At 38.2% G+C, this 23,824-nt stretch overlaps 2 protein-coding genes and 1 long non-coding RNA gene across 5 annotated transcripts in view; 1 reads left to right on the top strand and 2 right to left on the bottom strand.

The window, feature by feature from the left end:
- LOC141904976 (alpha-methylacyl-CoA racemase-like) overlaps positions 1–23,824 on the bottom strand; it is a 150,590-nt gene that overhangs the window by 64,388 nt on the left and 62,378 nt on the right. For both annotated transcript variants that reach the window (XM_074793642.1, XM_074793643.1), the window contains exon 4: positions 17,127–17,270. In XM_074793642.1, the coding sequence (XP_074649743.1) occupies positions 17,127–17,270 (144 nt within the window). The remainder of the gene's footprint in view (positions 1–17,126; positions 17,271–23,824) is intronic.
- LOC141904978 (uncharacterized) overlaps positions 1–23,824 on the top strand; it is a 28,567-nt gene that overhangs the window by 3,041 nt on the left and 1,702 nt on the right. The window contains exon 3 of the long non-coding RNA XR_012619232.1: positions 18,177–18,244. This is a non-coding gene — a long non-coding RNA (uncharacterized LOC141904978). The remainder of the gene's footprint in view (positions 1–18,176; positions 18,245–23,824) is intronic.
- LOC141904977 (uncharacterized) lies at positions 7,740–14,786 on the bottom strand. Of its 2 annotated transcripts, XM_074793645.1 has the most exons (12): positions 13,923–14,786; positions 13,512–13,582; positions 13,190–13,416; positions 11,741–13,089; positions 11,514–11,663; positions 11,310–11,389; positions 11,098–11,204; positions 10,898–11,024; positions 10,707–10,790; positions 10,469–10,612; positions 10,213–10,386; positions 7,740–10,065 (listed from the first exon to the last, which is right to left on the bottom strand). In XM_074793645.1, exons 8-12 carry the CDS (start codon positions 11,019–11,021, stop codon positions 10,052–10,054), a joined length of 540 nt encoding a protein of 179 aa, XP_074649746.1. In that variant the 5' UTR covers positions 11,022–11,024; positions 11,098–11,204; positions 11,310–11,389; positions 11,514–11,663; positions 11,741–13,089; positions 13,190–13,416; positions 13,512–13,582; positions 13,923–14,786; the 3' UTR covers positions 7,740–10,051. The 2 variants fall into 2 exon arrangements, with proteins under 2 accessions (XP_074649746.1, XP_074649745.1); XM_074793644.1 differs by having other exon boundaries at positions 10,898–11,204.

Below are 23,824 nucleotides of genomic sequence, written 5' to 3'. Positions count from 1 at the left end.
AAATAATAATAATTAATGGTGGATAATAAATGTAATTGATATTTTTAGTCGTGATGTATGGAGTTTCCCAATATCCAGAAAAGATGCTGGACAAACATCAATAGTTTTAAGAAAACTTCTTTCGGGTACATTAAAACCAGAGTAAATTTCCCATGGGCAAAGTGTGGTTTACCTTAATAGCTAGAGGTTGTTTGGAGTAAGGGCATTGCTTGAAACATCTTTTTAATTTGTGACATCAAAGTTCTAGAAGTTTATATTGCATTTTATCATTCTTAAAGAATTACTTTGTCATCAAATAAGACCAAAGATTTCGTAGGGTACAGGTAGGCGCGGCAGGGAACTATTTTATATTTTCCAAAAAATATTTTTCACAATATGAAAAAATATTCAAACAGGGACGTAGCCACCAGTGCGACAACTGCGACATATGTCGCACCAATAATCGAAAAACCCATTATGCTAAAACATCATAATAAACGTTATTCTGTATTTACATGGGGGGGGGTTATCAAGTTCTTTTGAAGATGTCAGTGTTGCTAATACAGAGGCATTGGTAATGCACTTGAGATTTTCGGTGTAGGCCACATCCAACCCAGTGACTCCAGCGAGTTTTGTTTATAGTGTTTACGGTATCACATCTGGACCATGCACCTGATCTCACAGTATCAAAGTTGCCGAATTCAGAAGACTTTTTTCATATTACTTTAAAGCGACTCAAACCGGTATTCTTCTGGTTATATTTCACTGATTCTGAAACTGAGAAACTGAGAAAATCGAGAGAGTACCGGTATTGATGTACAATAAGCTAACATTAGTTTACTATTCATCAATAGATGGTCAAGGGCAGATCCAGCCTACCACTTGTATCGAGGGGTACTCAGGTTTGCCCTTCTATTTTTCTAGTTCGTGATTTTGACAGGCTCTTGTACTAACATGAATGTTTTATCCGGGCAAGTATTCTGGAAGTAGTATAGAAAATGGTCTAAATGAATCTAAACGAAAATAGTTAACTTCAAGCGGGATAGACTATATGCCCAAAATATGCTTAAAGATTGCATCTTAGAGCCTTGAAAAATCAAAATTTTCTGGGGGAGTGCCCCCAGGTCCCCCGTTATATAGTTGCCCTTCCAGTTCAGCAGGACTCAGAAACCGCTCTGGGATGGTGAAACATCTGGATCCGTCCCTAGACCAAAGATAACCTTAGAGGCATTATATTATCTATAGAAAAACTATTCAAATATGAGCTCTCATAGCCATCAGAATGCATCTCAGACGTTTTAATGTTCAAAATTTTCCTCGGGCGAGGGCCCCCAAAACCCCCCTTCTAGACATCGCGCCTTCGGCGCTCGTTTGGATGTGCGCTCCGGATTGTCGCACCATTGAATTTTAGGTGGCTACGCCCCTGTCAAATTAAATTCATATGATGTCACATATCAGAGGGTGGCTGAATATTGAGTCTTGGAAACGAAACCTCTACCAATGTATGGCTGCGGAAGCTAAAACAACGGGGCGTAGTATTAGATCGTTTTAAATCCTGGAATTGCTTCACTTCTATCTCAATCAACACAATCACCGGGTATAAAAGGAAACAATACCTATGGTGATATGTGAAATAATTATATTCTCACAAGCAATGAGCATTTAAAATTCGCACATATACGGCCATGAATGGCTTTCCCATAATTATCTTAGTAGCGACGGAATTCCCCGTATATCCCAAAAACAGATCACATTCGCTCATAGAGACGACGCCCCCAATCGAGGTCATTGCAATTTTACACGCAAGAGTTAGGAATTTTACCACCAAAAACAGTTTTTCGTCGAATTTAAACAAAGTTGACCATGTATTCGACAGAGGTTGTCATGTTTTCAATCGCATCGACTATACGTCATTTAACCCAAGAACCAATGAAAAAAATGCTCACATAAAAAACGTACCATGATTTTACATGAATTGGCTTAATGCCAACCTCATACTGCTGAGAAAGGTAAACCAAAAAATCAACAAGACTGTCTTTGCTATTAGGACTTAAAGGTTAGTCGTTATCACTAGCAAAGTATAAGAATAAGCTCGGACATTTTAACTAACTTGTACAACAAATTCTATGATCACATAAAAATAAACATTGAACCATGCTCTTTATTTTCTGGATTTGAAGTGAAGTTAGGTGGCTGAATGAAACATTTGTGATTAGATCAAAATCGACCTGCTTCTCGATATTTTTGAAAACGCGCAACAGTTTGATTGCCAACAAGTTTTTTTAGACGAACAGTGAGTCAATTGAGACTTGAATTGTATTAACTTCAACTTTTTTTCAAATGTGCGGTCTGAGGAAAATTCAATGTCCGATCTATCACTAGAGCACGTGCTGGTACCACTAGGTTGTTTCAGATAGGAAATGCCTTTACTCCGGTGGAGTATCGATTTTGAAGCTATTCCGAGGAAAGCGGTGTTTGCTGAAGTATAGACGAATAGAAACGACTGTCTAGTGTAGATAGGGATTGTACGTATCATTCAACATCCATTTGACAAATCTGAAACGATAGAAATGTACCAATTTAGTTTCTGCCTAATCAATACAAAAATAAAAAGTATTCAATGCACTGTCAGGGCTTGTCAGTTAGGATATCTATTAGGCCGACCATGGAAAACCCCATGATCTAATTACCGTCAAAGTCAAGAGCCAAGCCATTTTCATTCATCCCCCAACCCCATGCAAGTCTAAGACAACTGTCACAATAATTTGCCCCGGTTCCATATTGAAATGACAGAAATACTGAAAAAAACTCACATAAGCAGGAATTCGAAGCACAGATTGGGAACAATGAATCTGAAAAAATGGAAATATTTTACTCATTTTATGGTTACATAGGCCCATACGCGGCTGAGAGCAGATCGTCTCCCAGGCGAAATAAATTTAGTTGAAATTTGAATTTGATAATCAATAATCATTAGAAGGGCACACGGTTCAAAGTGCAGATGCTAGCTTCTCACGGAATCCAATGCAGTGATTTATTTTATGATATCTTCACTAGAAAGTAGATTTTTGGCCCGGTTTATATCTAAGAATTGTGACGATCTTTCAATAGGATGCCATAATGGATTGGGAAATCTAAAGTGAAGATTTGTCTAAAATACTGCTGAAACGATGTGAGGGTAATCAGTGCAAAAAACTAATCCAATTTTTGTCAACAGTCACTGGGGTTATCAATGTTAGCCAAATTGTCTGATATGTTTGTTGAAATTAACAAGAAAGTTTTATTTTTCTTCCTCAAATCGAGTGGTTCATGAAACAGTTTCACCAAATATTCTAAACGAATCTTCACTTTACATTGACCCATCCAATATGGTGTCTAATTCAAAAATTGTGACGATCTCAAGACAAAATCCAGGCAAAAATCTACTCTCTTGTGAAGATATCATACTAGAGGACCAAAGGTCCTGTGCTCTCGAGGTAGTTTCTTTTATAATATCGATGAAAACATATTACATCGTTCATTCTACTTGTCTTTAAATCATGCAGAACTGTTTGGTTTAACAACTGCCCTGGGCACTATGGTGAGACTTAACGCCCCGGACAGTGGTAGGCAGGAACAAATACGTCAGACTGATTTGTTTTGCTCTAAGCTTTAGCAAATCCAAGGACAGAGCTAGCTGCGGGTGATTTTTTTTCACAAGAGAGTCTCCACCATTTTGTTTGCAGTGCGCATACTCTGCAGTATTTGTAAACAAATGCCGAGGAATCGCTGAACTCTGTCGAGAACTGTGTCACTGTTAGTAGTGTACGAGGCCTGTGCCTGCGTACCATGAAATATACTGTATATGCACGTAATAGGAGTGTATATACTACTGCTACTGTTAATACACTGACACGTGTGTGTGGTCTACTGTTCAGATGGAAAACCTGCTAATCAAACCGGGGTGTAGTGTTTTCTTACATAGATTTCAAAACCACGCATTTTCCAAATGCCAATCTTTGAAAGAATTGAATTATTTAGATTTCATCTTTCATTTTCTCCTCATCATCGTACAAGATACTTTAATTTTCCATTTCAAGCACGGCCGATCACGTGCGTTCATGTCCTCCAAAAGTTATGAGTTGCTGCGAACGCTGATACAGCGAGTGTAGCGCACGCGTATGGATTGTGTTTACAAATTGAATGTCAAGCATGCGCACTGCAAATAAAATGGCGGAAACTCTCATCTGAAAAAAAAAATCGCAAGCTGCGGTACTGCGCCAGATTAATCTGCGGTAAAGCCAGACAGGTCCCATTGCGCGTATCGGGGCAGCCGCAGCCGCAGCAGCATCGAACTGATGATTCTTATATCCTAAACAATACTAGTTCACCTGTTCGGTGTTTTCTATATGATAAAAAATAAGTATTGCATAAAATTCATCCGAATATTCATACAGAGTTTTATTCACCAAACTAAGCACTGGTGCACCAAAAATAAATTTTGGAATGCAAAATATTTTCAAATTGATATGTATCTATTTTCATAGAATATACATCTAGAATACAAGTTGGCAAGGAAAATGTGTTACTAAACAGTCTATCGACGGGACTCCGTAGCATGTGCGCGTAGCTCTGATTGGTTGTTAAGATGCATAGGGACCCCGTTGATAAGACGACCCCTAGATTGAGTCCAGAAGTTTTTGAAAATCTGCCTATTGATACGATCTCCATCACACAGCAGCCGCATGATGATTCATCTGAAAAATATGCATGGTAGTGGGCTTTTCCACGGCTCAAATAGACACTCTCCACGTTCATGGTGTGACGATTTCTGTACACGGTGTATGAAGTTTGTTAGACTTTATTAACGTAAAATTGAACAATTTCCAAGTTCCCAATTTTACTGCCCTTCTATAAATTCCCCTGCTTTTCACAGCCAGCCTCGACGAACCCTGGCAGTTGAATCATTTGCAGTTTCCAGGAAAACTTTAACTAGGCCACGCGCGAGGCGTGCTTTTCATGCACAGATCATTAATACATCATATAGCAGCGAGTCTGTAATGAGCACGTGTGTGAAGCATGAATATACGTAAAACGGCATGTGTTCCTCCGAAACGAAATATACTTCCAACAAATAAATAACTATAGATAAATAAGCAATGGATACCGATGCAATTCAATACGGTTAGAGCTTTTATAACTGCATTGAATGTTTTAATAGTTCCAAAAAGAAACTAAGCCTCATTTGGAAATTATTTTGTATCAAAGGAAGAAAGTTTCGACAGAAAGAAGAAATCAACAGAAAACACCAGCTAACACCACAGTTGTCAGGCTATTTTTACGCCGCCCGTAAGAATTAACTTGCGGCTATATTTACGTCTGATTTCACGTCCGGTGCGATGGGCATGCGCATGCGCATTAGTGGACGTAAAAATAAATTCCTTGGCTATCGGTCCGTCGTATCAGACGTAGAAATAAGTCAAGTATACTATTCTTACGTCTCCCGTAAAATAACCAAAATTTATTCCCAGCTATCCTTACGTGCGCCGGACGTAGAAATACATATCATATTTTATTCAAACCGTATTTTCCGGTGTATAAGTCGAGTTTTTGAGACCAAAAATCATGTCCAAAAAACGTAGGTTGACTTATACACTTTCGATATCGTTTTAAACTGACGATGTTTAGAGTTCAAGGTCGCCATGATGAAATGGAATATTAATTCATGTTAGGCTACACTCATATACCAATCAGAATTTAGGATGTTGATAAAAATAGTTTCTCACAGTTTGGAAATGTTTAAAATTAACTAATGTTAACTAGGGGTCCAGGGACACCATGCCCACTTGGGAAGTGGTTTCAAATGCTCAACAATCTAACAATTTCAATATTCAACGCCCTCTGGTGACCATATACAAAAACCAATGACCTTGAAACTCAATACAATCATAAAACATGTCAGCAGCTACGATTTTGTAATTGATTGTGATAACAAAAAATGCCTCGTTACTAATTTAATATGGAAATACTAAGTTAATCTACTATTCAACGCCCCCTGGTGACCATATTCAAAACCCAATAACCTTGTAACTCACCATATTCATAGAACATGTGATGAACTACAACTTTGTAATTGATCATGGTAACAAAAAATGTGCCTAGGTACCAATATAATAAGGAAATACAAGGTTATTCTACTATTCAACGCCCCCTGGTGACCATATAGCATAACTAATTTCCTTAAAACTCACCACAATCATAGATGATGTCATGAGCTACAACTTTTCAATTGATTGCGGTAACAAAATATGTATTGGTACAAATATAATATAGAAATACTAAGATATTGTATTATTCAACGCCCCCTGGTGGCCATATACAAAAAACAATTAACTTGAAACTCACCCCAATCATAGAACACGTTATACGCTACAACTTTCTAATTCATTGTTGTAACAAAATATGCTTAGGTAACAATATAATGTCGAAAAACTTTTTCCCACCTACGAATGAGTACTAATGACACCAAGATGGCCGCCAATTGCGTCATAATTGGCGGATCAAAAATACCTATCTCAGGTATAAAACATCCCTTTACAAAGAATACCCATCACAAATTGCAATGAGAAATGGCAAACCAGTAGGAAGCTACAGGACCTAGAATTCTGGCCAAAATTGACATTTTTGGGCACTTAAAAGGTCATAGGACGGCCATCTTGAGTCAGATGGACCCAATTTTTCTTATGCTGATGGGCCCTTGGTAGATTCAAATATATTCGAAAGATCAAGGTAATTGATCAAATCGTCTTGATCACAGTCAATAGTGCTGATTTTGGCGAACAACAATGGCTGCCAGTCGGCCATCTTGATTCTGATAGGGCCAGTTTTTGGGCTGAAGATGTGTCTAGGGTAGATACATGTATAAACCAAATATCAAGACATTACCTTGAAGCGTCTTCAAAACTTCCCAAAATAACTGGATTCCGTCTACGGACGGACGGATGGATGACGGACGAAAAGTGAACGCAATAGCCCGCTGGGACTAAAGTCCCAAGTGGGCTAAAAATAAAAAGAGAAAGAAAACTGCGTATATTCATTGTACAGTGTTTATATAAGCGGCGATGCTGTGGCAGCGTGCCAATAATCAATACACAGTCAGTCTAATAATAGACTACAGGCGCGCGGCATTCAACATATACACTATACATTCAACACTTGGATACAAACAATAAGCACTAATCCGGTAATTTAATATTAGAAACAACAGATCCCAATGATTTAATAATGCAATAAGTGGTAAATACTCTCAACTACTATGAGAATGACATCGGCACTGTTTTCAATGTGACATATGTATACTTATGAAGAAGCCACTCAACTCAAAATTTGACCTTGACTTATACACCGGGTCGACTTGTACACCGGAAAATACGGTACGTCTCCCGTAGAAATAAATTCTGAGTATTCTTACGTCGCGCTGGACAAAGAAATTAGGAACAATTTAAGGAACATTTATGCACGTCTCCAATTCGTTTTCAGGGCAATTGTTTATTCAGCTACATAGTGCAATGATAACTACTGGCTTTTATAGATGAAATGGAAGATTGGCAAATAACCAAGGGTAATATCAGATAAAAACGCACCAAAATTTCAATCCTTCATGTGAAATTCGAATTGATTTATATGTATTTTCTGTTACAAGCACATAGTATGTAGTCGTAGGATGGAATATATTGAGACAGCAGCATACAGAATTACATACAATAAAAGTGTTACAAACGAAATTTCATTTGGCAGGTTACAAAACATCTAATTTTCAATGAAAAACAAGACACCATTCCAATCACAAATAACTATTGTATTAATATCAAATAATATTACATTCAATGACACACAGAAGAAATATAACATATAGACAAAAAAATTATCACTGCTTTACTAAAAAATACTCTATATCGGAAAACAATAAAAAAGTCTCTAAAAGGATTTCAAATACATTTTCAATTTCTTAAATGATAATGGACGAATCAATGAAAATAAAACACCACTCTAATCACAAATAACTATTGCATTAATGTCAAATAATATCATATTCAATGATAAACAGAAGAAATATAACATATTTAAAGAAAAAATTATTACTGCATTACTAAAATACTCTTAATAAAAATACAAAAACAAAATATAGCTGCAAGCAGCGATAACGGGTTTCTGCTTTCTGGATAGAATGTCGTTCAGGGATGCGAGCAAAGATTTCACCGGAAATCAGTTCGTTACATTCCGTTTTTTTAAAGAGTGCCACCTAGGGGTCAACTCACAACATAGATATGTTGACCCACATGTGCTGCTACGCGCATGTGCTACTACGCTCAAAGTACTAATGTGCCAGGTTTTGGGGGAAATAACATCGAGAAGAACAAAGCTACGGTGTTTTTACCATTCCCTAGTGACAGTTTAAGCGCATATTCCGTTATTATTAGTTCCGAAAAAAAGTCGAATTGATAAGAAAACCGAATTTGGCCCAAAGCACAAATTTGGCCTATAGGGTAAACTATGCAGGAGGGAAGGCCTTATAGTGTTACTATTAGTAGGGGAGTGACAAGTCAGTCTGACAAGTCAAGCGATCAGATGGGGACTACAATTCACATATGAAATTGACGTCCAATAACCATTATAAAAACATAATCACGAACGGTACCATCACTCCTCATTACTAACTGTCACTGGTCTCTGGCTAGCAATCATTCTTTATCGGTGCAGTGGGTAGGTATTTTCAACTGACTTTGTTCTTCTATGACATTACCATCGCCGCTGCGTCACGATGTGATGTACATGTACAAGGGACCTCCAATTTGTAATGTATGTGATGTAAACTGACTTTAGACTGTTTAATATCGACGATAACAAGGTATCACCGACGCTGACATTTTCTGACGCTAACTAGTATGACCCGCCTTTTGGACCGGACCAATTCAATTCAATTAAGAAAACGCGTACCGGTACAATAAATAAATAAACCGCTGTTGATTTTTCGAAGTATTGATATCCACGAACAAAACTATACTATTAAAGAATGTTTAAAAGGAACTGCTTTTAATAACAGTATGAATAAACTTACTTCACAAACAAGGAAGTACATTTTTAACTAGTGAATGGTCGAACCCCAGTTATTGACAGCAACCTGTGTTTTGGATATTCTTGGAGCCTTCCTTTTTTATTTATTTATGAAATGACGTCACAAACTTTCAGACTCGCGACAGAATGATTGATGAGTGCTATTTCCACCGGTGCTATCTTTAAATAACTTCAAGTTTAAAATAGGAAGCACAGTACATCCATAGAAACTACGCGCAGAAAGAGACTGTTATATTATTATCAGAGTTTAACATTTCGTTTCAAAGTTGTTGGTAGTCAAATCTAATAGAAGATGATTTTTATGTGACGAAACTCAGTGGAAAATATGTTAAAATAATAATCAGCAGGAATCCAATAGGGTTTCTGCCGAGGCAGCAGAAACCCTAAATATATGCTAGATATACAACATCTAACATCTTGGCTGCATTGGTAAAATTAGAAATACATTTTCTAATTTATAAATTTCTGCTATAAATCAATAAAAATACAACACATTTCCAATCACAAATAGCTAGTTATATCAAAAAGATTAACAGTAGAAATAGAAATATAACATATTTGCAGACAAATTATAAATGCATTAAAATACTCAACACTACTTAGTAGAATCAGTCAAAACTTGGAGACACTGTACTCAGAAACAGTGTTTAGCTTTAGGCAATGTTTACAAGCCAGCACATTACATGTGAGTCCACTTCAAACAACAGTCACAACATATGCTTTGATCATCCGTTAATGCATTACAACAAACATCACAATCATAGCCCTGTTTTTTCAACTTCTTTAATCCTCTTTCGATATGTTTCCAGCAATCAAATGCGCAAAGTTTTTTACCATAAAAAAATTGACTAGTTCATCCTGTAGAGCACAGTTCAGGTTTCAGGACATCTGCCTTTTCTAACAACGTATCACCATCCGACGAAGTCAATAATTTCATAACATCTGAATCTTGCGTCAACTATTGTATTATAACTGGAAAGAAGATAAGAAATTGTAGTTTATTCTGGAACTTCTTTCCTGTGCTTCAAATTCAGTTTTCTCCTGTGCTTCAAATTCCGAAACCACTTTTGACTAGAGCTGTGGTATTATTAAAAATATGTACTTAAGTAAATACACTACCTCTTTCCGTTTCTTTTGAGTGAAGTCGGATATATGGAATAGGCTTTTCTTCAAGCTCAAGTCGCTTCTTAGGCAATCGAATGGCAGTAAGTTGTACACCTTTAGGTCGCCCACATTTTGGCACCCTTTCCGGTAACTTTATTTCAGACAAAGGGTCGTCCATGGAACATTGAACTGTGAATGAGAAATGTTCATATATTGAGTTGTGACCCAAAAATCTTGAATTTCTATATATAGCTTAAGTAATATGACATACCTGTATGCAATAAATCGCTCCGACCAGCATTGGCACTTGACTTGTCTTGAACTTTCCTTTTCAATTTCCTTTTCATGTCAGGAGTACAACGACCAGCGCCCTTGGTATGACCAACAACAAGACATTTTGGTGGTATTCTCACAGCTGAAATGAAAAAGGAGATACTTTCTTCACAGTCTGTACATACATATATTATGTCTAAAGAGTTCAATCCAGAAGCAGCAATACTGACTCATACCTATATCAGAATGATCATTGAGTGTTGATTCCACTTCCATTACTTCCGAATGGTTAATGTTGAAACTACTATTGTTGTCATCAACTGAAAATACAATGGAGGAATTTTCATAAAACATAAGCATGCAGATAAGCTGAGGTGGTTTTAGTCAGCATTTTGCAGCAGATTCAGAACTCAAAAATTCTAATTACCTTCACTTATACCATCATCATCTGAGATGACTATTTTATTATCCTTCGCAAACTGATCCACTAAGGCATCGACTAACACAATAACCGCATTGGCATCACCCTTAAGCCGAGAATCCAGGTGCATCAGCTTAACAACAATACTTTCAAATTCCCCTCCAATCTTTTCGATAATCAACATATGTCTCTGTGATGCATCATACCTATATCGTTTGAGATTTTACATCAAGTCTTAACATTGCTCTTCCAGCTTCTCGTTTCTCCAAAGCCCAGGTAACAAGCTGTTGAAGTTGATTTTTTTCTGATAGTTCTTGAGGTATTTTATAAAAAGGTTTAAAAATGATAAATCATAATGAATAATTTAATTCGTAAAATCATAAAAACAAATGCGAATTGTAATTGAAATTATACAAACCATTTAAGATTGTTGAAGTAATGTTGGCCGTCGAGCAGGATCTGTTGTCTGGTCGCTGGTATCACAACAGTTCAGTTGATCTGTAATATTGAACTAAACAAAATGATTTAGGTTCAAATAGTTTGATACTGCATTGCACGAATGTAGGTGTTCTTTGCTGTTGCCTAAAAAAAATCAAATACGTTTTAAGTATTTCATACACACCATGTACTAAAAAAGACTGCACATCAGAAGTCGACGGTTCTCGTACAGCTACACTACGCATATCAGAAGTCGACGGTTCTCGGACAGCTACACTGCGCACATCAGAAGTCGACGGTTCTCTTACAGCTACACTGCATTCTTTTCCTTGATCTGAGAACATATTAGATCAGATTAGCCGATACCGGGTTAAATTGTGGGGCAAAGTATGATATAAAACAGATACATACCATCCTCATCCAATTCTGATAGAACAACTTTCTTCCCTTGTTGCCACGACTCAATTAATTCACTGAGAACAACAATCTTACTTTCAAAATCATGCATGCAACACGAAGATACGTGATGTGCCAATGCCTGTGTCGATTTAAAGGGCCTTTCCGTATTTTTCATGCTCATTCAACACACAAGGCTGGCTAGTATTATGGATAATATCATCGTGACTTGGATTTACATTTTCATCAATCATCACGAACACTCTTTGCTCCTTGAAATATTCACTTTGCCACCATCGCTTATTGCAAAGGTCCACTGAAAAAACACCTCCATATCAAGAAATTTTCTGGTCACAAGGACATGGCGACAAGGAAGACGCATTCAAGCCATAAAACCGCATTCACAATTAACGTCACTAACAGTCAAGTTTTCTTTTGATGACACAGAATCAATAATGACAACATTATCTGCTATCTTTACGAGAATTTTCACATAAGTCATTCGATCTAATTACCGCTGTACATAACTGGATGCATATGGTGTCAGTAGTTTTGAATATCTATCTTTCGCAGAGCTTTGTGGAAATGCCGAGATAGTCCGCTTATGTAACAAATTTACCGCACGATGATCTCTTTCAGTTTGTAGCGAGTTGATACATATCATCATATTGGCAAAGAATTCTGTCATCCCTGAGTGATGCTTCACAACTTGTTTGATTCAACCCTAGTGTTGGTTCTGTTCATGAAGTTACACTTTCCCATTTTTAGTCCATCGACCCATTGTTCCTTAATATTGTCCCAGTTTTTGTGAAGTAGTTAAACACAGTTCTCGGTACACTTTGTTCTAATTGTTCCTTCAACGATTCGTATTCGGACCGGTCACAAGCATTTTATTGAGCAAACATAATGATAAATCTCCTGAACTTATCCCTAGTTTTTCGGTTGTAATTTCACGCCGAAATTAAAAATTGTACGCATTGATCACAAACAATGAAATAAATACAATTGCACATCAGCATCCGGGAACTTCGTAGCAAAGACATCACGTTGGGTCATATCTTCGTCAGTCAATATACATTCAACACGAATATGATTTCTATTGTGACGCTGGAAAATATCAGTTAGATTTGATTATGTTTCCTTATCTTCGTGCTGTACTATCCATAATGATACGATCTCAGACTCTCCATTTCTATTGCATCCCATGACCAGATAAAGAGGCATACGCAAGTTATCTACTTTGTAGGTGGCATCGACCTGAAGTAATTCCGGGTATGCACTAAATGTCCCCTTCATCTCTGGAGTTTGGAAATAAATCGCGCTCAAGACATTTTCCTTGTTCACAATGGCTTTGACTATAGCACCTGTAGAAGAGATAGAAGGCCAAAGAATTTGAAAAATTAATTCGGGGTCTAGGGAGGGACAAAATTGGTAGAAATCAAATGAAAATTTCAAAATGCATACAATTGTGTTTCTTCATTTCTTGGAGCAATTCGCGGAAATCATTTCGATGCTGAGGTTTCGGAGTTGCCGCATTATTATGTAAGTCTTTCAAGACAACAGTACTTCCAATGGTTTTCCTAATGTTCCTGGACCAGCTTCTTATTGCCTTGTACCCTCAGCATGTTTTCTGCTTGCTGCCTAGACTCCCCATCCAACTTTCACTGCTTTGGCAGATGTTTATATGTTTTCTGAAAAAATAAAAACGGATCTTCCAAAATGATATGACAATCATTAGGTTATTGTTGATACTGAACAATTGCTTATACGTGCTGTTAATACCGACCTTGCTAGTTTCGTGCTTATGGTCCAAGTTCAAGGCTTTAATTACCAACAATCTCCCATCATTAGCTGCTCCTATATTAATACGGAAAGGGCATTTTTTTATGAATGTCCTGAAATGAAAGTTCATGGTTATAATGGAATAACGTGGTTGGTAACGCATTGCCATTGGGAATGGGGGCAATAAGTGAGACATCAAAGTAAAAATCACAGCGAATGGTTTAACACCAGACCTTTGGTGTTCGGGTAAAGTCTTAGTCTTTAGTAGAGCCTGTCACACACGCTCTCCGGTCGTAGTGTATTTCATTATCAGTTTATCTATTGGAGACTGTGAGTTGTAATATTTTGTAGAAGAAACTAAATACATTAAATGGAATAGCTTCCACTATATATATGTTTGAATATAATAACTTACTTTTAGTTCGGGCGCTTCCCTGTCGACGTTGACGCCTCCCTCCATGAATACCTTCCTGTCACTTCAGAAAATACCAAGGCATCAGAAAACTGACGTTTTGGGGCCTTCTTTCTTGCTGATTCAAGCATCCTGCTATTTCTTATGTACAAGTTTATGAAGTATCTTCGTCCGTATTCACTTATCACTTGTTTCATGTTTTCAATATTTGCAAAAGAGCGTCCAATTTCGAAAAGTTTTGCCATTATATCATCTGTACATACTTGTCTTCTTGAAAGCGCATTACAAAATGGCCGCTCTCGAGCTGGCGCATGCGTAGGGATATCTGGTGCATGCGGACGTGGGAACGGACGTAAATATAGCTGGAGGTTAACTCTTATGGGCGACGTAAAAATAGCCACTTTGTTGTTTAATTTACTAGGCATAAGAATTTTGCGTGCTTAAGACATTGACAGAATAAATCAAAGCCAGAATTCCATCAACATTGGACCCAGCATTGCCATACTTAACTGGATTCCTACAGAAGATAATTCTATCATATTCAGCAAAAAACATGAACTTCACTTACCCAAGTGGTCAAAATGGCATATATCCCTTGTGCAATTTCTTGTTCAGCTAAACTGGTTGTTTGGGGAACAGCTGCCGGGGAATTCCCTGGTATTCCCTCAACAACCAATCAGAGCTTTCTCACAGTGACATCACGCAGGCCGCAGCCTTTCCCGTTGAAACAGTGATTAGCTGAAAGAGTCCACGTGACCTCCGCAGAATGAAGGTATTCATTTTCCAGATGGAACATATATTTCGCGAAAAAATACCGAACTTTGACTGCTAATTACTGCGTAACTGGAACGTTTCAGTTTCACCATCTTTGTTTGGTAACGTTTTAAATGGCACTAATCGCATAACGAAAGTGTACGATACAAAAGACAAGTTTTACATGCACAGCATTTTGTGAGAAAGTTATTTCCGGAAAGATCTCCAGACCATTATGAAGACTTCATCGACATAGTCGACAAAGTCAATAATCAATACTAATTTAGAAACAGAAACAATTCCTAAACAGAATATTATTTCAACTAGGGGTCCAGGGACACCATGCCCACTTGGGAAGTGGCTTCAAATGCTAAACAATCTAACAATCTCAATATTCAACGCCCCCTGGTGACCATATACAAAACCAATGACTTTGAAACTAACCACAATCATAGAACATGTCAGCAGCTACGATTTTGTAATTTATTGTGATAACAAAATATGCCTCGTTACCAATTTAACATGGAAATACTAAGTTATTCTACTATTCAACGCCCCCTGGTGACCATATTCAAAACCCAATGTCCTTGAAACTCACCACAATCATAGACGATGTCATGAGCCACAACTTTGCAATTGATTGTGCTAACAAAATATGCATTGGTACAAATATAATATAGAAATAAGATATTGATAAGATGCTAAGATATTGTATTATTCAACGCCCCCTGGTGGCAATATACAAAAACCAATGACCTCGAAACTCACCACAATCATAGAACATGTTATAAGCTACATCTTTCTTATTAATTGTTGTAACAAAATATGCTTAGATATCAATATAATGTCGAAAAACTTTTTCCCACCTACGAATGAGTACTGATGACACCAAGATGGCCGCCAATTGCGTCATAATTGGCCGATCAAAAATACCTATCCCAGGTATAAAACATCCCTTTCCAAAGAATACCCATCAGCAATTACAATGAGAAATGGCAGACCAGTATGAAGCTACAGGACTCAGAATTCGGGCCAAAATTGACATTTTTGGGCACTAAAAAGGTCATAGGACGGCCATCTTGAGTCCGATCGACCCAATTTTTGTTATGCTGATAGGCCCTGGGGGGATTCAAGTATATACGAAAGATCAAGGTAATTGATTAAAGCGTCTACAAAATTTCCCTCAATAAGTTCAAAAATGTGTAAAAAGTGCTGATTTTAGCGATCAACAATGGCTGCCAGTCGGCCATCTTGATTCTGACAGGGCCAGTTTTTGGGCTGAAGATGTATCTAGGGTAGATAAATGTGTAACCCAAATATCAAGACATTACCTTGAAGCGTCTTCAAAACTTCCCAAAATAACTGGATTCCGTCTACGGACGGATGAACGCTACAACGGACGGACGGACGGACGACGGACGAAAAGTGAACGCAATAGCCCGCTGGGACTAAAGTCCCAAGTGGGCTAAAATCTAATAAACCTAAATCAAAACAAATTCAAATTAATAAACTTTTATTTAGCTATCTACGATCTGTGTCGAGCCGGTGTAAATTTTGTCAGCAGCTACAAGTGGTCAATATATAGATTTGTAAACATTGAATGGCGCTAAATTTGAACTGCAAATAAATTCAAAATATCACAGAAATACCTTGTGTTGATATTTTTTATTTATCCGCTATTAAGTTCTGATATGCAAATAGTCAATAAGGATCATTATCAGGCGATTGCGACGCCTTACTATATAAAATGATTTTACGTTCACTTAAACACCGGCCAGACTGATACATTTACAATTTGCTTTATTATATGAAAACTGAATGAAAATATCCCGATTTATAATTCATAATACATATTCAAATGTAGACAACCCATTATTGACAAGTTTCAATAAAAAAATTAAACCACTATTTACAATCGAAGACCTGTATCACCACCCAATTGCCAAATCTCATAATTCCCCAAATTTCTTAAAACTTTGATTTCAAATTTGCAATCCTACATTAGCCTATCCCAAAAATTCTACATCTTTTTTGCATGCATCAAATAATTCATCAAAATTAATCTTCTTGTTCAAAGGCATTCAAATTTAAGTCGGATATCATGAGTCATAAAAGATATTACAAGTAGGAAACTTGCCTATCTCGTAGTACCTCTCTAGGGACCAAAATAGAAAATCAGTAAAAGTCCCTCAACAAAATTTGGAAGGCAATCTTCTTCCCATGGCGGTTTGATTTCTTCCCTGTTCATAGTTTGAAATTGATTTTTTAAATCACTTCTAAATGTCCATTTACAGAAATTAATTCTGAAGTTGTAGTTTCCCGGGAAAGGCTGAAAATCATCTTTCTTGGCCCCAAAAGATCCGACTTATGAAAGATTGACCATAACATCACTTATCTTTATGATTCTTTATGGAGGTAGGTATCCTTCATTAGAAGAAAGGTCTTCAAACTTACCAGAAACTGCCAAATAATTTATATCGTGTCCTGCTTTGTGAGCGAAAGGTCCATCTGTTCCGTATCCAGTTAGTCTTGCGTAAATCAAACGAGGATTAGCATCCATTAAGATTTTAGGCCCTAAGCCTAGTTTCTCCATAACCCCTACAAAATAAGCAAACTATTAAGGCCCCCCTATACATAAGGAACTATGGTTACTCAGTGTATATGTACACAATATTCACCAAAAAAATCCATGGGAAAACCTTGAGTACGTGATTTGGAGTAGTGAAATGCGTCACTAGTTTTTGCCACAAGGGCATTATATACTATAATATAGTATTCATTTTTCGTGAGGTTGTTATGTTATGTCGTTATATGATCTATCAGAGCCGTACAACGATAAATTGGATTTTGAAAGTTTACATATTAGGGCTGATTCTACTATGAGTTGCTTGCGTATGTCTTTACAAGGATAAATGAGATTCGAATTCTGAATGTCAAATTGGTGATTGGTTGTAAAGACATGATTTGCTATCCCATTCTTTGGCATTTGGTTGTGTATATCTATTCTGTGTTCTTGTGTTCTTTAACACGCTGATTAACATTACGCCCCGTTTCACCAATGTACATCATATTAAATGGTATCTTATAATAGACCCCAGACTGAACTAGCTCACTGTTGGGTTTGTTTTTGGTTAAAACGTTGGTGAGGTTATATTGAAAGACTAATCTAGTGTCAATGGTGCTTAATGTGGATTTAAAGCGTTCAAAAGTAGGTAAATACGGGATTATAATATTCTTTTGAGCTCTGGGTTGTGTCGTCAGGTCATTATGTCCAAAGTGAGAAATTCGGGCTTTGAAATAAGCTTTGTTCAAAATTTTGTCTGGATAGGCTATTTTCTTGAGAGCAGATCTTATATGTTTGATTTCTTTATCTAAAAACATTTGATCACAAATATGTAGAGCTCAAAGAAATAATCCTTGGGCTATTCCAATTTTGATGTTCAGAGGAGTAAATGAGAAAAAATGAAGATAAGCTTCAGCATAAGTCGGTTTTCTATATTTCAGAATTATGAATGAGTACATCGAGAAACGGGATGCAGTTATTTTCTTCCCACTCAAAAGTGAAATTCAAAGTAAGATATGAAGAGTTCAACTAATGTAAGAACCCATTAAAATTGAAATCTTTATATGGTATTTGTTAATCTTACCAAATCATGTGACACTGTTAGCAGAGATGTTCTATGGGTACTACTTCAGAAAATTGGTTGCCCTATAATGATTGTCACCATTATCAAAGCTTTTCACGAAGGCATGGAGTGGCATGTTTTTTCAGACAGTGGTTTCCTGATAAGTAATGGCACCAAACAAGGTTGTGTTTTCACTCCCACACCGTTCGGAATGGTAAACTCTTCACCATGCTTTCAAAGTAGTTGGCCAGGGCGTATACCTTCAAGTCAAGCCAGATGGTAAGGTCTTCAACCACCGATGTTTCGCAACCTAACGCAGGACCTTTGATTTGCTGATCAAGGATCTACTGTTTGCTGATGACTGCACTCTTTCTGCATTCAGCCCCCATGACATGCAGCTGATAACAGACAAATTCATATTTGCTGCCGCAACCAAAGCATTTGGTCTGACTGTAAGTCTAAGCAAGACGAAGCCATGTTTAAACCAGCACCTGGTCAGATGCATATTCCTCCTGTAACACCCATTGATGGTCACACCCTCAATGCTGTTGAAAGGTTCTGCTACCTTGGGAGCATAATGTCCAAATATAGCAGCAAAGCAGCGACAATGGGTTTCTGCCTTGCTGGTTTAAATGTCACACTGGGAAGCGCACAAAGATTTCATCAAATAATTCTTATCAGTTTACAACATGCGACTATTTTGAAGGAGCGCGACACATATCCTGGATATGTGGATCCACAGGGCTACCACGTAAAAAGTGCTGGTGTACCTTGTTTGGTGGTTTCATAGTTCCGTTGGGAGTAACATGAACTAATTGTATCTGACGTTTCAAACTCACCCTAGAGATCATCATCATGTGTCAGATCTCTAGGGTGAGATTGAAACGTCATGTATTTTATATATTTTAGATAATAATAATCGAATTAATAAGTTTCTTGATTTTAAAATTCTTTTAATTTGTAGATAGTGGGTTTTTATCTTATAATCCGTTCCCCACGTTTGAGTGTGGTTATCGTTCTATAATCTTACCCGTTGGCATGGCACTTATCAGTATATGTACTTATACCATGTTTTTGATGTGATCCAGCTGAAACTGAACTAAACCACGTGTACTCAATAAATGTTAATTGATTTCAACATGCATTCATGAAGCATTTTGATAGATCACATCATTAAAGATCTTGATTTGCGCAATTAAGAACTCAATCTTAATTTTAAAATTTTAATTTAATTAGTTGACTTGCTGAACAAAATAAGAGAAATAAGAATATATCACTGTTGATTGGATAAAAGACACAAAATGTTTTATTGAAATATTTCAATACGTGCATGTGTAAGTTGTAAATCGTCGATAAAGCACTATTATGATTATTATTAAAAATCAAATCTATTCTGGTCCTGGGCCGCTGTTGATACTAGATTTTTGGACTTCTAAAACCATACTAAAAAACAATGATGGAGAACGAACCTAGTGAAAGTTTGTGCAGCCGAATAAACTGAGCAGTGACTTTGTTATTAAAATCAAACACAATTCGTGTTCTCTCCACTAGTATTTGCAGAACATGGTTTACATTGTACGAACAAGCTCAAATCCACTTATGGTCACAAATTGTCATTAAGTGTGAAGATTTGTAGACCGACTGGAGATAACTGGCCGAAGTTATAATGCGTTTACGGATTACAAAACCATTAACGAAGCTGAAAGACATGCACATAGGTTCATAGAATAACTTTTGAAATTTTATTTTTGAAATTAGTTTTTTTTATTCGGTTTATACAATATATTCACACTAGGAATGTCTCATTCTGACCCGGATGCGGCCCAGGAAGGAGTCCATCCAACTGCAGGTTTGGATGACTTTTTAAGCTCAATTACCCAATATGTCTCACGTAGCATAAAAATGGGAATCCGAATCGCCATCAGGGACCAGGGAGGATGCTGGGTAAAAGTCCCATGCAACAAAATGTACAGTTATGGGGCATAATTTTCCCGCCTGGTTAGAGCGTTCTGAGAGCTACTGCACATTGTCCAGTGTATACAGTAGTGAGCTTGAGAAACAACATTTACTGACGTACCTGGACCACGAGTCATACCAGGCGGTTAAAAACCTCCGTCTCGCCCAATCCCTGCTAGTTTCTTTGAGGTGATAAAGGACCATATGTCATTGACACTATCAGCTTCCAATTTCAAAATAATGTTGAAATCTCAGGAGCAGAAACCCCAAGAAAACATCAGGCACTATGCGGATGCATTGGCAGAGCGCATACCCAGGGGTTGATCACAGTTTGCAAGATGAGTTGGCGCGTGACCAATTCTTGGTGATCAGGATGATTTGTAGAGGGTCTTAGCGCAGCATCAGGGTGTATTTTCTCGGGAGATTTTGATATTGGGAGGACACCCCTCAGAGTTTGAAATCAATACTGGGGAGCAGAAGCTGAATAGGCAGCACCAATGACGTCTGCCGCCCCATAACAAGCAATTTGTCGAGGCCTGGCCAGCTAGAAACCAGAAAGCATCAACAGTTGGCAGGAAGGTCGTGAATGGGTGGATCACACACTACGGATGTCCCGAAAGTATTCATTCGGACCGTGGATCCAATTTTGAATCTCGACAGTGCAGTGAGATGTTGGGCCTGGTTGAAATTGAAAAGACCAGAACGACCGCCTATCACCCCATGGGAAACGGCCAGGTCTAGAATTTTAACAAATCTATAAAATCAATGATGACTGATTGACATGGGGAATGACTAAGATGAGAAATTTCAGTCTTGTTTGATGGCTTTTCGTTCAAGTGTCCATCGACTGGTGAAACGCGTTTTTTTATGACATTCAGCAGTGAGATGACCCTACCACTGGACCACTTGTTTTAGTTAGCCCTCCTGAGGAACCTGTCTAGCCAGGACATGTGGAGAAACCTGACTGAAGTCAATCAGAGAGTCCGTTACTGCCTTGGAAAAGCCCAACAACTTCAGGCAGCAAATTAGGATAGATTTGCTCAGCGTGCCGGGTACAACGCGGGTGACCAAGTATGGAGGTATAGCCATGCCCTCAAGACTGATGAGGCTGCCAAGTTCCATAAGCGCTGGATGGGTCCTTACATAATTGAGAAAAACTCTTGAGGTCACTTACCGGGTTCAGTTGGAGGGGGGTTTAGGGACGAAGGTTCGGACAGTGCATTTCAATGATCTGAAGCTCTGTCATGGACCCATAGTTGAGGTTTCCCCAAACAAGTCGGGGATGAAAATACGGGGATGCCCTAGAACCCACCAACCGCCAGTCCATACGACGAGCCCTAAGGATGAGGCATTTGTGTGGGTACGGCACCAAAATCCAGAAATGAATTTGGACAGCTCGGGGTCCGAGGAGGAATTAACCCCTGATCGGGAGGGGACTGACAATGAGCCCGCTCCGCAAGGAGCGGATATTGACCCAGTGGAAGCTTCAGCGTTGCCTGCTGAGGTTTTCCAGGACAATAGCAGACAGCTTCGGCCTTGGAATTAATTAGACCACCAGTAAAATACCGCGAGTTCGCCAGGTCATGTGTCGGTTCATCGAAAGCATGCACCTGCTGTCAGCAGCGCTGGTCTAGAATAATGGACAACAAGGCAAAATGGCTAGAGAAAGGGAGATCATTGTTGGAGAGAGAGCACCTTCATGGTAAATCTCTTAGAACGCATAACTATAACAAGTTATATCTTCATGACGCAGTAGAAGAAGAATCATTCAGTATTCAAAGTTTTACAGAAAGATTTACATTGTAACGATGTAACAAGTTTTAGAATAGTTAAGATGGTATAGGCTATGTGGCGATAATGTTCATTTGCTGTTAATATATCCTTACATGAAAAGACAAGCCCATTCTAGCTGCCCCAAAGATCACACTACATGAAACTAGTGGTCCAGGGACACCATGCCCACTTGTGAAGTGGTTTCCAATGCTCAACAATCTAGCAATTTCAATATTCAATGCCCCCTGGTGACTATATACAAAAACCAATGACCTTGAAACTCACTACAATCAAAGAACATGTCAGCAGCTACGATTTTGTAATTTAGTGTGATAACAAAATATGCCTCATTACCAATTTGAGATATAAATACTAAGTAATTCTACTATTCAATGCCCCCCTGGTGACCATATGCAAAACCCAATGACCTTGAAACTCACCACAATCATAGAACATGTCATAAACTACAACTTTGCAATTGGGCATGGTAACAAAATACGCCTAGGTACCAATTTAATGAGGAAATACTAAGTTATTCTACTATTCAACACCGCCTGGTGACAATATAGAATAACTAATGTCCTTAACCCTTTGAGACCCACTCTCGCAATTTTGCGAGCACCGGGAGCAGTTCCGTCGGTCCCACTCTCGCAAAATTGCGAGCACCAGGCATGCCTACTTTACCCCGACGTTTCAGCGTAACCTGCGCCGGATTTTAGCTGATACCGCCTGTGTATGCAAGTAAAGGTTCAATGCGTCCTACTCAAGAATTTTGAGAAAATTGAAGTTGAAGCGAATTACAGTTTTTGGAATTTTATCGATAAATTTGAAGTAAATGTGACATTTCCGGCACGGTTTTTGGTGAAAGGAACGTTCATAAAATGTCACGCAGGTTTAGTGATCATGAAATAAGAGAGATATTTGCTGACAGTGACTCTAATGACAGTGACTCAAACGCTGAAAGTGGTTCAGAAAGCGATTTTGAACCCGGAAATGAAACCGAAAGTGAACCCGGAAGTGATTTAGATGCGGAAGTAAGTGACAATAATGGTAAAAATAGTCCTGTAAGTGACGATAGTACTCCTGATAGTGATGATAATCAGTCTGCTGAGGAGAGGTCATGCCCCAGTGTGTGGTCGTGGTGGACCTGGTGGACGTGCACAAGGTGCCAACATTGATCAGGATCCTGATTGGGCTGAAGATAGAAACCACCCCCCTCCTAACTGGTTGCCGCAGTACAACTGTCCGAATCCAGGTGAGCCCAAGTTCGATACAACGGACTACACGCCAATTGACTTTTTCACAAAAGCTTTTCCGGACACTATCATAGACATGCCAGTGACTGAAACAAATCGTTATTTTCAACAATATCAAAACAGTGGAAATACTACTGATAGTGTTCTAGAAACCTGGTATAATGTCACTAGTGACGAAATGAAAGCATTCCTGGCATTGTTGTTACTGACGGGATATGAAGATCGGGGATCTTTTCGTGCACATTGGTCTACTGATCCTCTGACTGATAAACCAGGATTCCGAGCCGTAATGAGCCGCAATCGGTTTTTGATGCTATTACGATTCTTGCACCCTGTGAATAACAAAACACAAATTCAAAGAGGGCAGCCTGGTTATGACAGGACATTCAAGGTCAAGTCTTTGATTGAACAGCTATTTCGCGCATGGAATGACGCCTTCCATATGGAAAAGTTTCTGTCCGTGGATGAAGGCATGATAGCCTTCAAGGGTCGAACTTTTATGTTGCAATACATCAAGAGTAAGCCCGTCAAGTGGGGCATG

This window comes from Tubulanus polymorphus, chromosome 5, assembly GCF_964204645.1.
Source record: "Tubulanus polymorphus chromosome 5, tnTubPoly1.2, whole genome shotgun sequence".
In the NCBI taxonomy this organism is placed as follows: Eukaryota; Metazoa; Nemertea; class Palaeonemertea; order Tubulaniformes; family Tubulanidae; genus Tubulanus; species Tubulanus polymorphus.
Note: the sequence above shows the minus strand (reverse complement) of the source record. Positions and strands in the feature narration are given on the sequence as shown.